We start from the raw sequence: 15340 nt of genomic DNA, 5'->3' as shown, positions 1-15340 counted from the left end.
CCACCCCTAACTCTTATTTCTCCCATATCTTTACCTATCATAAATTCTGGAGGTTATGCCTTCTAAATGGATCCAGAATCACACACTCCCCTTGACGGCAACAATCACTCCTCAGTCAGCTATGTGGACAGACGGCTCTCAGCACCTGCCCTGTGTGTCGTTCCAGGCCCTGTGTACTTCCTTTCATTTGGCTGCTGCATCCAGACCTTGGCCCTGTCACTTACCAGCTGCACCTCCTTTCATTCAGCTTTTTATCTATTAGCATGTCGACTCCAAGAGGACTGAGGGCTTCTCCTGTTTTTCTCACTAATCCAGCCCTAGTGCTTGGCACCTAACAGGTTCTTAATAAAGGCTGAATGAAGGGTGCAAAGCTAGACGTGCAGGATTGCCCAGGCGATGTCACAGAGGGTTCATGGCCAAACATTAGACTATCTCACTTAAAATGCCAATGCAAAACCCCAAATTAAACATTAGCAAACAAGTACTTATTGACTAAATAAAAGTGTGAATGAAACATTAAGAGCATCACAGACCCTCAAAGCTCATCTATGTGTCCCCCTAAGAGAGCACAGACTCCAGATTCCAAACTCTTGCTCTGATAGATTTTTGAATTTGCAAATTCATGAAGACCTCAGGATGACACACTTCTGAAAGTACAGACTCCAACGCATAAGAACACCAGTTCAGAGCACTTGCGATCTTATACAAGAAACAAATCCTATGAAAATAAAACAAAGGACTTCCTTGGCCTCCCAAAAAGTATTAAGCTTCATAATAACAGCAAAACTAACCCATTTTCAAAGCTTGAATTAAGACTACTCATTTGTGGTAAGGTAACTCCCATCTTTTTTAAGAGTAAATAATGAGACATATACTTTTCTTAAATGGCTCTGAAAAAAATTATAAACTTTAAAAAGTATTTTAAGCAAATAATATTATTAAAATATTAGAAGCTCAAGACAGTCTCTATAAAGACAATGCACTTTCTTATTACATACATACTCATGTTTAACTGTATAAAAACACATGTATTTTATTCACTGTCCTAGCCTGAGCTGAGGCATAAACCTTGTCTGTTTTTCTCACCAGGTATTCGGAGCATCCACAGCAGTATGTGATTCCTTGAGGTTGCTCAGCACACACTGCTGGGTAGATGGTGAGCGGGTGGATGGAAGGAGGGAGAATGAGCAAATGAATGGATTTTTAAAAACTGTCTTTATAATCATATTGTACCTGGCACGCAGGTTGTTTTATATAGATCACAGGAGAGCCTTGGACAGAAAGGCACAATATAAATTTAAGTTATGTCTGCAAACACAGTAATGGCTTATAGTGGTGACAGGAAGATACAGCTGAGCAGAAATGTACAGGCCAGGGAGAGGCTACTGCATCCAGACTGTGGCCCTCACACTTACCAGCTGTAGAAATTTTAGCAAGTAAATGTCTTTGTCCCAGATGCTTTATTTGTAAAATGGGGATGATAATGGAACCTATCTCCAGAGGTGTTAAGTTAAGAGAGTTAAACTGCAGAGCCCTTGGAATGGTGAAGCAGTTGCACTCAGCATGAGCTGCAGGCGGTATTAGCTGGCCATCGAGCAGGTGTGTATACCTGTAGGAGCGCCGGCTCTGGTCCTCACTGTCCTCCAGGAATTGGCGGCGTGGCGGCGGCAGGTCGAGCTCCTCTTGGGATGGCTCTTGAATCAAAGGAGCCGTCTGAAATTTAACAGAAGTATAAAGCAGGCTCTCTGAATATCTATGAATAAATGCAAAACAATTAACAACCAAGAAAATGAACATTCATAAATGTGGAGTTAAAAGGGAGAAACTCCAAGTAGTGCACTGCAGTCACTGGGCCAGATTAATAACAAGAAACCACTTACACCGATTTTATAAAACACTTATTTTATTTACTCCCCATTAACCTATTTTAATAAAAAGTTTAATCGAGCACAAAAAGAGTTCTTAATAAGAGATCACCCTTCATCTACTCTACTCTGACAGTGACTTAAAGGCCTACTTTCTGAAAATATTAAATCTCCTGGATCATCACAAAATCACGGGAGAAAGAGAACAGAATACTATAGGGGTAGCCATGTGCCTACGGAGAGCACTCCCACCAACCCAAGCCCACAGCAGCAGCAAGGCTACCAGAAGAAGCTTTTAAAGAGTGAGAATATTGATTGGACAATCGTTTTTATAACTACTGAAAATTTTCCAAAATGGAAAAATCAAAACCAAAACTAATGTCTTCAAGTTAACTAAGAGATAAAGTTTTTAAGATTATGCATTCAAATATTTATTTTTCATATGTCAATACTCATTATATTTTCATTCTAACATGTTTAAGAATGCACACATAAAAATGTTTGGTTTTGTGACTAAAGTAATAATATTCTTCAGATGTTATTATACAGCACTCCACTGGCCAGCCTGACGTTTAACTGAAAAGATAAAGCCACATCAAGCTAAGGAAATCTTTTAGTAAAATTAAAGTTTTAAGGAAAAAGAAAGCCCTATATACTAAACATGTAAGTTTTCACAGCTAACGCAATAATCTTAATTATAAACAGTTAATATGCCCTCTTAAGTAGGCGAATCCTAAATACTTACACTGAAGAATAAAAGGATGTGCTCAATAAGGACAAGTGTCCCTGCCATAAATACTCACCACGTTCATAGGATCGGAGCTGGGAACCGGAAGTAGGTTCTGCTCATGGAAAGTTGTGGACAGGGCCTGAGACTCCAGCGTACTAGAATCCTGCAACTGCTGCACAGGTGGAAACTGAGTCTGCTGATTGTATGTATCCGTTACTGTAAAATCTAAAATAAATCAGAGAATGAGTTCTACAAAAATTATGAGTTACACAAAAAAAGGCACACAAAAAAAGTTAGTTTTATAACGAAAGATGTTTACAGGAATGTTGCTACTTCTGAGTTGGAATCAGTGAAAGTTCTTACCAGGATTCTCTAGAATCATCTGTGAACAGGCGGGAGGCTGTGCTCAGCACACGCCTTGCAGTGCAGAGGCCCACAAGCCCGCAGCCAACACCCAGTTACCCCTAAGTCTCCATTTCTACTCAGCCCCTTTTTCCTGGCTATATACTGCACATAAAATGGTTGTTAAAGTCGCTTTCCAGAAAATGTGAGTGCGCCACAAAAGAGCGCGCACGCGCACACGTCATGCAAAACACTCTCTGGTTTAAAACCACTGATTTCAGAGGGCCTTAGAAGAAACACCAGGTTGTGAGGACAACGCATGACAACCCCACTTGAAGCCAGCACTTACCCTGTGATAAGCCAGCTGGTTCGAAGGACTGCTGCGGAGGAGCCTGCTCTTCAAACTGGTCCATGTGCCCTGGTAGCTGCGGAGCCACAAACCTGTCTGGGAACAAGAACACAAAAAGAAGTGCAAGTTATTTCCAGCCTACCAATCTGGACACTTTCACCTGTGCTTCAGAGCACTTTACAGCACCTGGACATTCAGACAGTCTTCTGTGAAGTTCTAAACGCAGTCAGCCAGCAACTGCTTAAAACCTTTGTGGATGTGCATTCTTCCAGGAAACAGAAAGGATACAAACTACAAAATCCTGCTCAAAGATTAAATACATTTTGGGACATCTACAAAACAGTAAATTGGCCAGCGGACTAGCCTGCTAACAGGCCTGTACGAGAGAGAAGCCTGAGCCAGATACAATCTACAGTGGCACTAAGCTCACTGTCCACAGTCGCGCTGACATTTTCGTAGTGAGACTCTGTTGATGGAGGAAGCAACATGTTGTTTTGGAGCGTGAGTTCCTTGCAGACCTGCAGTAGCCTGGGATGGCAATGTACCAGAATAGCAATGATTTAACAGATGGATACTTACTGGAAATGAAACATTTTGCAACATACTAAGGGATCTGGTAGGTTACAGGAAAGACAGGTATCAAAAAGTCCTGTCTCACATCAAACTCTCTCTCACACACAGACACACCACACTCTATGACCTGGTCAGAGATGGAGACACCATAGAACCTGAGTGAGAATGAGGGCTAAGGCACTACACGATGGTTCTAGAAGTCAAACCCTGACATGTGTACCTTCATCTGCCTCCAGAGGCGGCTCTGCCAATTGCTGGCCCAGCCCCGTGTCTTCTGCACCTACGACATGCTGAGGCTCCAGGTCGAGCATGGCATCAGGGTTTGCAGTGACGGCGTCCACAGGTGGCTGCAGCTCGTCGCTCTGGACCTCCACCTGCATCTGAGTGGTCACGTGCACACCCTGCTGGTCCACGGCACTGCCGTCCAGCGAGGTGGCTTCTTGGTGCTGCTGTAGCTGCTGAGCAAGCTCATAGCTTCAAAAAACCAACCATGAGCAGCAAGTTAGATGCTGCAGCAGGGACAGGTAGAGAGGCTAAGGAGAAATCTGTGCTTTACTTATTAAATCATAAAATTACTACTACTACGTAATAACTGAATTAAGTTACATCTTTACTTTAAATGTTTTCATTTTGAAGTCACAATGGTAATCCAGGTAAAAATTAAATACTGTTATGATTCTGAAGAATAATCACGCTGCCTCGGTGCCTTCGACAGGTATGGGGACACAGAGGCAGCAAACTGAGAGTGAAGGGGAACATCCCAGAATTTTTAAGTGAATAAAAAATTTAAAAACCTGCCACATGTTTCAAAGTAAAACTCTCCCAACACAAATTCGAGTGAGTTAAAGTTTCAGAAAAAGAATTGTACAAAATGAGACAGCGCCTTTACAGACTGATTTTAATATTATAAACACTTTGGTGTATGGATAGGAACCAAGTCCTACGACCTGTTGTCTCACAGCCGTGCCACAGATGTCTTTGTGACCAATGACCTGATGCTTCACAGAGCAGACCAGGAGGCATGCGGCCACTCTGCTATTTTGCAAAATCATTACACAGGTTAATACTGCGATTTTACTATACAAAAATATATCAAGTATATTTTCATCAAGGTCAACAATTTCGCTGTCAAAGAGAAAATTGAGCAATAAATTCAAGTGAATAAATCAAAGAACTTAAAAAACAACTGAAACAATTACCTGCTAAACAGGCTACACATGATCTCAGACAAGAGTGACCTGTCTGCTAAGACATCATGATCAGACCCATAAAGAGCTGCTCCCTATTTCCATTCCAGAATTTTAGGCACCTGCCAACTCAAATTCCATTAGTAGCTCCAAACAAAACCTTTTCACTTCATGATATCAAAAATCATCACTTCTTGCCCTGACCGGTTGCTTAGTGGTTAGAGCATCGGCCCTGGGACTGAAGGGTTGCAGGTTCAATTCCGGGCCAAGGGCACATACCTTGTTTGCAGGTTTGATCCCTGGCTCCAGTCAGGGCATGAGCGGAAGGCAACCAATTGATGAGTCTCTCTCACATCCATGTTTCTCCCTCTCCTCTTCCTTCTCCTCTCCTCTCCTTTCCATTTTCTCTAAAAAAAATCAATGGAAAAAATATCCTCAAGTGAGGATTAAAAAAAAAAAAAATTATCACCTCTCAATGACTTTTGCTGAGGAAAGGGAACAAGAACATAATAAAAAATAGCGAGGACTTGGGGCCTAGTTGTCACACAGACCATAATAGTGACTGCACAGTGACATCATGGTGTATCGTGTCTTCTCCACAGGCCCCTAGGCAAGGAGATGGTCCTGCCAGTTTTCTGTTTGTTGGCTTGGGATTTTTTCATGGCTCTTACTACAGGAACCTTTTAGACCTGTTTTCAGTGTTACAGTGCTTTAGGAATCACCACACTTCCCACAAGGGCTGAAACACTGCAGCTGCTCTGCTCACTGGCAGGTTTGAAGTGCACACACTCCCTGAGAGAAATGCCATCCCTGCAAGGGTAGACCTGCCAGTCTTTAGACTGTCACCTTAGCCACAAACCTATCTCCTAAAGTCACTGTGGAATCCTGAGAAGCAGTGGCCAATGTGACATTCCACCTAATAGCGGTGACCCAGCCAAAATGCTGACCTATTTCCCAGGAACTTTGTTGCTGGCCATTGAGTCCACACCTAAGGGCCTTACCGTGCTATCACCACCACCACAAAGAGTGCATTACAAAGGCTGTTTTCCCAACAGAGGGAAATACTCTTCACCACGCACGGAGCACGACGGTGCCCATGCTCCACGCCTCTGAGCAGGACGGTATCAGGCTTCCGGCTGCCATGAGCAGAGCACAGTGGCTTGAGCACCCTGAACCCAGGAAACCCCAGGTCCTGAATGCATAGGAAGCATGTAATTTCTTCCCTAAAAGCAATAAAGTATAACTGGATATGTAACAGCAAGCTTCCTCTAGACCAGAGGTGGGAAACCTTTTTTCTGCCAAGGGCCATTTGGGTATTTATAACATCATCCGCTTAATATAATTCACTCAATATAAATTTATGTTGCTATAAAAAAAAGCTCTTAGATTTATTGAATTTCGAGTCCTGCCTGTGGTTGCCTTGGTAGGGCCAGACCAAATGATTTCTCGGGCCTGGACATCCCAACCCCTGCTCTAGACTGACACCACCAATGTCATATTCCCCAGATGGTCTCCAGAAGCAGTTAAACTTCTGGGGTAAGGAATCACCTGTGACACACAAGAAGGTCAATTCTGTCAGGTGTGCTGAGGTAGCCAGGTGGGTGACACCAAGATAACTTGTCACAGCTAACTTACTCTAACACTGGGGGTTGGTATTGTAGGTGATGTCTGAGCAGAGACCCCTGGGTTAAAATAGTCTAAAAGTAAATGTTCTAAGGGCAGAAGGGTTAGTATTCTGCTATGATAGGCCTGGTAATTCTTACTTTCAAAGTCTCCTTGGATGTTGCCTTACCAAGGCTTTCCATTACAAACAGAATTCTGTGGCTTCACAGAAATACCTACTGAACAAGCTCCAGATACCACCAGAAAAGCAGGTCAGCCAGAGTTGGCTGGATCACTCCATTCAGAAATGAAAGAGCCCGCTCATCAAGTAAAAATGTATGTCTACTTTAATGATGGATTTATATGGTGGCTAAAATGTGTATTCTTTTAAATAACAACACAGACTAAGAACCATTCCATACACTGATGATATGCCTAGAATCATAGGGTGGACCACTGTTGTCTTTCTGAAATCTTCACTACCTAATTAATTACACTAGACATAGTCTAGCATTACATCTTGTTACTATCGGTTTTAACAGAGAAGTTACAGAATATTTAGCCCAATATGAAGTACCTCAGGATTATATTAGATATTAAAATTAAAAATGCCTGTGGTTCTCAATAAATCCTTAGACACTAACATTAGTTTTTTAGCCAATACACCTCAAACTAGAAGTAATAACACGGAAGTCAAAGACAACTATTTCTCAAGAACACTCTGCAGCACCAATAGGAATTATAAGGGCTATTGCAGTGACCGTCAGAACTGTACCTACCGATGGGTTTTCATGTGCTTTTTGCAGTTCAGGGAGGTCTTAAAGGTCTTCTGGCAATAGGGACACATGTAGGGCCGTAGGTCATTGTGGATGCCCATGTGCCGCCGCAAGCTGCCACCAGTGGTGAAAGCTCCGTTACAGATCAGACACTTGAATGACTTCAGTCCCGTGTGTGTTCGGATATGTGCTTTAAGCACTCCTGCAGAAACAAAGCCTCTTCCACACTGAGAGCATTTAAACGGCTTCTCACCTGTGTGCGATCTAAAACAAATAAGTATGTTAATGAATGAGTGAGCTCCTGACACTTTCAAATGCTTTGTAACTCAGACCGCACTCTTGCACAGGATCTCATTGAGCAGCAGACACCGCTCTCCCCTCCACCAGCAAAAACACCCGAGATGCAGCCTCAATTATGTGCAATTGAGACAAACTGGAGCCCCAGGCTTCTCTGGGCTCTATGCTTTTCTCATGACTTTTGTTCTCCCTTGGTGAAGTTTCTACTTTCCTTTCATTATTGCTAGCACCAAAAATCAACCTAAACTCTGATATACCTGAAAAAATGTGAAAGAGCATAATTCTAAAGAAACAAAGCAAATACTTCTTCAACATGTCCTAGAAATTGCAAATACTTAAATATAATAGGAGTGTAAATAAAATTCAGTGGCAATTTCCGGCTAAAATATTTTGTCAAGATACTAAGGAATAAAAATATAAATTACCAATAAATATTTACGGTCAAATGTGACACTTGAAATTCCAAAGGCTAACATAGCCATCCACCTTTCATATTTCTGCCAGTCACCAGACCACCAGATAGATCACTGTCATTATCCCAGATTCTTTTCTAATGCGCGACCTTACCTGATGTGCTGCTTAAGGTGGCAAGATTTTTTATATGCACGATGACAGTAAAAACACTTGTATGGTCTATCTGCTTCATTTACAAAATTATTATTAAAATAGCTTTGAAAAAACTGGTTTCTTGGAATGGGCTGGATAAGACCTACAAACCAAAAGAAAATCAGGAGTAATTCAGTGCTACTAAGAAAGGTAAATGTCAAAAGCATCTGTTTTACCCAGAAGATGAACATTCTGAGGAGTTAAAAGCATAGATTCCAATATGGCAACTAAATGCTTTTTTCACTGTGTTAGGAACTGGCTATTTAAAAAATACCAATGGGGAAATACTCATAAAGTTAATATAAAATACAGTTTTTCAACAGAAAGAATACCTATATCGTCAGTTAGTTCCTTTGGTTCTACAGCCAATTTTAACAGATATCTACAATTACTTTCTGTATGATCATTTGTTGGCATGAAATTTACATAAGGTCATCCAAAATTGAGGTTAATCAGAATTTAAATCCCTTATTTGCTCAGTAGTATAAAGACTGTACACTAGGTCCTATAATAAATGCAAAACCGAAATGATTCTAACATGACCTTTTATTCTGAAAAAGTCAGCATTTTTCACAGACATTTCATTAAAATTAGTAACTGAAGAACATAAGTTATTCAGGTTTTACATGGATAGAGGCTTCCCATGGCTGACCATGAACTACTGGGTCCTGATCAAGCCCCTGAGCTATTGAGGCACTTCAGGAGGAACACACACTTGAACCTGAGTAACTGCAGTTTACAGGAGCATTAAGAAGAGTGCCCTGTGAACCCACCATGGCTCTCACCACCCCCCACGACAGGCAGCCCTCTGCCATGACCCCACTTGGCCCAAAGTCTCCCATCAGCTGTACCACCCACTCCCACGAGATGACTGTTAATGGGTAATGTCCCTGACCTCCCCACCAGCCACTATGAGAGCTCAATTCTTTCCCTAAAACCAACTTTCTCCTCTCGCAGGCTTTAGGCCACCCTTGGTGTAGCTCAGTGCTTCTTAACCTTGGCTGCACATTAGAATCACCTGGGAATCTTTTTAAAATCCTGATTTCTGGGCCTCATTCTCCGGAAATTCTGTTTCTTTGTTACTAATGTTGTGGCCTCACCCCATAACAAAGAAACAGAATTTCCGGAGGATAAGGCCCAGAAATCAGGATTTTAAAAAGATTCCCAGGTGATTCTAATGTGCAGCCAAGGTTGAGAACCACTGGTGTAGCTCCTTCAGACACAGACAGGCAGTAGCCCTGTCAGCCCTGACATCTCACCTTCATTGAAACAACCTGCTCAGAGTCTTACCTGGAGACTGCAAACTGGCAATCCGAACCCAGCCTCAAGCTCAGCACCCTCACAAGACCCACAGGTGTCCCTCCTCTCTGTGGTACCCCCACACTGGTGTAGGATCCCCCTCCAGCTACCTACCTCTGCAGCACAAACCCCACCTGGCCCCCACTCCTCTCCTAATTCTTTCCCTTTTGGCTTCTGGAACCTGTGTATTCCATCATAAACAACCTCACAAAATGTCTGATTCATAATTTCTTTTCCACAATACAATGTCTCTGGTCACATGCTTCCCTTGAGGCTCTCAGTCTCATTCCTAAGGACCCATTCTTTGAAGCTAAGAAGGCCTGGCCCTGAGGGGTGGCTGGCTCTGTCTCCCAATGATCTTCCCTTCCTTCCCCACAGGCCTGCACTACACCAGCCAAATCCCTTCACATCCAATCCCTTCCACAACTGCAAATTCTTGGGCTCTTCTGAAATAATTCAGAAGATCATACAAAGAAAAACAAAAGAGCTTGACAGGAACACCTCAGAGAAAACCGTAAATGAACAGCTTAGTGCACACTTGAAAAAAGGGTTTGTTACCTACAAACACAAGTGGGATCAACCACACATGCTGCTCTGTAATTAATTACTTGTTCATTAACATCTGTTCAAGTCATTGCATATGACAGCCTCCTCCTCATCTTCTAGGTGTCTGCAAGGAATCCCACTGCACCGATATGCTCAGGACATCACATGCAGTACTGCTGGATGTTTTCATCACCTCTAACTATGCACAGTCATGATGGATGATAACCTAGTATGTACAACTGTGATCTCATGTTTCCCCAGACATGGACTCTCTGGACTGGTGCCCAGGCACAAGAAGATTCAAAGCCCTTTGCAAGGGGCAAGGGGGTTCCCTACTTTGAATTATTAAAGAAAGTAAAATAATAGGCCTCAGTTTTTAGATGCTTTGTTTTTCACCTCTAATAATTTTACAAACACTAAGTTCTGTTAAAAAGTTAGGATAATGATAAGGTCTCAATTTTTGAAGAAAAAAATTAAGGGTGAATTAAGCATACATAAAAGTCCTAAGGTGTTGGTTATAATATGTCATTTCTACTAGACTATCCATCAGTCCTTTAATATGGTTTTGGTTTTGTTTTTTTTTAAAGGAAATTGCTAATCTCAAAGAAAGGCATGAATAAATTTCACTTAATATATTCCAAAAATAAACTAAAAGTATCCTTAAAATGTCCTACAATCCCTTCCATACTAACAGAAGAAACAGCTTCATCTTATTATGATGCTTGAGGAAAATACAACTTAGTCTTACAGGTGTGTTCATATATTGCAAATAGTAAGAGAATGTAAATATTGCAAAATGACAAACATAAGTATATATGATTAAAAACACATACAATAAATTTGATACACTAGGTTAGACAAATGTGTTAAAGAAAAGCAAGATACATGTACTAAAACCAATTATATTAAAACACAAATATAAACTTGGAAGATCAAGGCTTAAAACAATAGATAACCAAAGCCTGGCTCACTTCAAAGAAAAGATATTTCAAACATCTATGCTATGTAAAATATTACACTTAAACACACACACAAAATAATCATACAGAGAGAAAAATGGTGATTTAAAAAAATAGACATATCCTAAATGTATATAATTTGAAAATCCATAAACAGCTACTGGTCAGACTATTATGATCACCCAACTCCAATACTTCCTCAATCTGCACGTTTTACTTAAAATTTCATTCTTAAATTAGAAAAAAGAACATTGAGAAGGAAACGGGCAGCATGTCTAGAGCCCTAAAGTGCAGTAAATTAAAGGCTGCTACAGACTACTGGTGCTAGACAGCATGACACAGGACTGTGAAAAGCCAGGTGCACTCTCCAAACTCCTATGCCGAGGGTGGTGCTAATGGATGTGGGAGGCTTGAGTTTCACTCAACACAGGCCTAGCCTAGACCCAGAACACCTAGGAACCAGCTCTGCCCTGTGCACAAGCTGGTCATATACTCATTAGTATCGCTACAACTCTCTCTAGGACCCAGTGTTTACATCGGTAGATAGAGAGAAGTTTTGGAAAGACTGTTTTTAAGTTCCCATGCAGCTGTAAAAGTTATTTCTAATGCATTATAATACTTTCCAAAGTGATAGTTTCAATGTAAAAGTACTGTGTTTTAAGTAACTAGACTGAACTGGGACATCTCATTTCCCAATTTAGTCAAATAATTGAAACTAAACTGTGCTAAAATCCTCTCTGACGTGTTTTTATCAAATGTCTCCCAAAGTTTATTAGTCACATCTATTAGATACTAGCCCCCAAAGAGCCCAGAGTCTGAGAAGAGACAGATGCATAACAAAGAAGGTAAGCATGAAAATAAGTATTTATGACATTTTACAGTGTGAAGCTATCTGTATAAATCATTTCCTTTTTGAATTCCGCTTCCACTAATTTGGTATAAGATGCAGGTATCTGTGAAGCCAACGAGTAAAATATGTGCCATTTTTAACCTTGGAAAAAGTCTGGAGAATCAGAACTCTAGTTCACTCAATTTAAGGATTTATAAACTTAAAGTTAAGAAACCCATAGGTTTTTAACTTGATTCATGGCCACCTGAAAAAAAATGGCAATATGAGGATAACCTTCAAGCATGAAGGATAATTCTAGGGCCATTAAATAAATGTTTAATCTGTCTAGACTTTTCAGGAATAACACAAACCACTGAGAACCTATAGACTGTGGTGAAAATTAAATACATATTCAGTAAAATTGGTCTGTTTTTGTATTTTTTTTTTGTGAGCTAATAAAACCAGACAAGGATATCAAAGTATTCTAACTACCATGGGAGTGCTGATCTGTTTTTATGCTCTAAGCAATCAAATCCCCTAAGAATTATAGTTCCCTGAAGCTCAAAGATTAAAGCAGCCCAAATAAATAATCCATTACACACCAGGTAAAAATTCTAAGATAAAAACATCAAAATACAAAGTGCACTTCACATAATGACCACCTACCCTTTTTAAAAAATATATTTTTATTGATTTCAGAGAGGGAAGGAGAGGGAGAGAGAGATAAAAACATCAATGATTAGAGAGAATCACTGATTGGCTGCCTCTTGCACACCCCCTACTGGGGATCGAGCCTGCAACCTGGGCTTGTGCCCTTGACCGGAATCAAACCTGGGACCCTTCAGTCCACAGGCCTGCACTCTATCCACTGAGCCAAACCAGCTAGGGCTTTGAGAGTTCCATTCAGGAAGAAATTTTTCTTCAGTGGAACATACTAATACTTTCACTTACACATATTTCTCTTCTAACCAAGAACATAATTTGAGCAACAGTTTAAACAGAACTAGGATCTAATATACCAGCCCATAACACAGCAAAGCTTTATAAGAACTGCACTAATATCAGCCTAAAACTACATAAGGCTGTGACCATACATAGCATGACATACGCCGTCAGAGGTCCCAGAGGGAAGAGAACCTTACCTACGTCGGTTATGAGGATTGGTTCTTGCAAAGGAATGTCAGGGACTGGAGCGCTGGCCTTGCCGACACGAACCTTGGCAGGTTTCCGCTGGTGCCTCATCTTTCTCAACTCCGAGTGTTTAAAGTGGGAGGCTATGTGTGTCTTCCTATGGCCTGAGGTTCGGAATTTTTTGTCACAGTGAGGACAAGCAAAAGGTCTGACTCCTAATAAAAACAAAAGTAACCATACAATTATTTCAAGAAAATACATCTTAATTAATGCCAATATAAAATTTTAATCTTACTACTGACTTGAACATTCAATTTGTCATTTCATGCTTATAGTTTCCTGACTATTATAAATCACTTCTTTTCCCTAGTTTGCAAACAATTCATATTATAGATGTTAAGGCATGTAATAAAAGCATTTAAGTTAAAAAATATACTATTTTCAGGACAAAGTAAAATACGGATAATCAAAGTACTAGAAGTCTTTACGAATATTAAAGTGTGTGAACTGTTCTCTCTCAAGCCGTAATCTGTGGCCTGGAGTCACATGCCTGCATCTGGGCTTTGCTGGCGTTGTGTGAACTAGTGTTTAGGGAGCACCCAGCATTTAGGAAACAAGCTGTTATTGATTGTAAATAATAACGCCGCTGCTGCTATTGATAGTAATAACATATTGTACTATCACTTTCCTTTTCTGAAGGAAATTTCCTTCTTTTGCAATTTTACTGGTAAATGAAAATGCAGATTCCAGAGAAGGGCATATAACAAAATTGACTAATTTCAGCTTTTTCAAACACTTATTCACATGGTCAGTTTAGCCCAGGAATCCCAGGCAGGTCAGGCAAGTTACTGCTAACCGTCCAGGGTTCCTTTTGGGGGTGATAAAAATGTGTGAAAATTCTGAACTGTACACCTTAACACAGTGAGTTTTATGATCTGTGCATTACATCTCAATAAAGCTGTTATAAGTAAAACTGGAGCCCGAATATAAGTGTTTCTGACTTATTACTGGTTACAAAATATCTGAACATTAGAGGAGACGTGGGTGCCCGCCCTGCCTGAGGCCAGCACAAAAGCTCCCTGCCTGAAGGGTGCCGGCTGCAGCGGTCAGGTCTTCGCAAAGGGGGACGCTGCTCTTCCTTACCAAGGCCCACTGCCTAAACCTGAACGCGGCTGCCCACAGGTGGTCTCTCTCCCTCTCTGCTCTCATGTGTCCCTTCCCGAGCCCTGCGTTTGACCCCCCTCTTGCTGCCGGCAGCCACAGGACCACAGCCACGTGGGTTTTCTCCGCCAGTACGGACCTCATGCCTAGCCTACAGACGCCATCCACAAACAGGATTAAGGAAGGAAAAGAAGTCCTGAAGGCGCTCGGTGGCGCTGCGCAGACTGCTGGGCACCGCCGATCTGCGCACGGCGGCCCCGCCCCCGCACCTGTGTGCAGGCGGATGTGCACTTTGAGGCTCCCGGATGTGGAGAAGCTCTTCAGGCAGTACTGGCACTTGAAGGCCTTGATGCCCGTGTGCGTCTTGATGTGCGCAGTCAGGGTGCTCTTCACTGCAAAGGCCCGGAAGCACTGTGGGCACTTGAAAGGCTTCTCGTGCGTGTGAATGCGGATGTGGCGCACGAGGTCACTGGGCTTCCGGAACTCCTTGGTGCAGTAGGGACACACGTGCCACCGGACCCCGTTCTCCTCGCGGATGGACCCTGCAGCGCAGTGAGACAGATTGTGAGATGCCAGGTATCAAGGCGCCTAATGGCCCTAGGGCCAGTGGTTCTCAACCTGTGGGTCGCGACCCCTTTGGCGGTCAAAGGACCCTTTCACAGGGGTCGCCTAAGACCATCCTGCATATCAGATATTTACATTACGATTCATAACAGTAGCAACATTAGTTATAAAGTAGCAACGAAAATAATTTTATGGTTGGGGCGTCACCACAACATGAGGAACTGTATTAAAGGGTCGCGGCATTAGGAAGGTTGAGAACCACTGCTACCTTCTGGCCCTTTTAATACAGTTCCTCATGTTGTGACCCAACCATAAAATTATTTTCGTTGCTACTTCATAACTGTAATGTTGCTACTGTTATGAATCGTAATGTAAATATCTGATATGCAGGATGTATTTTCATTGTTACAAATTGAACATAATTAAAGCATAGTGATTAATCACAAAAACAATATGTAATTATATATGTGTTTTCCGATGGTCTTAGGCGACCCCTGTGAAAGGGTCGTTCGACCCCCAAAGGG

At 41.7% G+C, this 15340-nt stretch overlaps 1 protein-coding gene across 6 annotated transcripts in view; it reads right to left on the bottom strand.

Moving 5' to 3' along the window:
• Positions 1-15340, bottom strand: part of ZNF236 (zinc finger protein 236) — an 80756-nt gene that overhangs the window by 28669 nt on the left and 36747 nt on the right. For 5 of the 6 annotated variants that reach the window (XM_059706391.1, XM_059706390.1, XM_059706389.1 and 2 more), the window contains exons 10-17: positions 14522-14794; positions 13103-13306; positions 8289-8430; positions 7428-7688; positions 4080-4333; positions 3287-3382; positions 2669-2820; positions 1610-1713 (exon numbers count right to left, since the gene is read on the bottom strand). In XM_059706391.1, the coding sequence (XP_059562374.1) occupies positions 1610-1713; positions 2669-2820; positions 3287-3382; positions 4080-4333; positions 7428-7688; positions 8289-8430; positions 13103-13306; positions 14522-14794 (1486 nt within the window). The remainder of the gene's footprint in view (positions 1-1609; positions 1714-2668; positions 2821-3286; positions 3383-4079; positions 4334-7427; positions 7689-8288; positions 8431-13102; positions 13307-14521; positions 14795-15340) is intronic. The other variant, XM_059706394.1, reaches the window with a different exon arrangement.

This window comes from Myotis daubentonii, chromosome 8, assembly GCF_963259705.1.
Source record: "Myotis daubentonii chromosome 8, mMyoDau2.1, whole genome shotgun sequence".
Lineage (NCBI taxonomy): Eukaryota > Metazoa > Chordata > Mammalia > Chiroptera > Vespertilionidae > Myotis > Myotis daubentonii.
The sequence above is the reverse complement of the archived record's forward strand: the minus strand, read 5'-3'. Positions and strand labels throughout refer to the sequence as shown.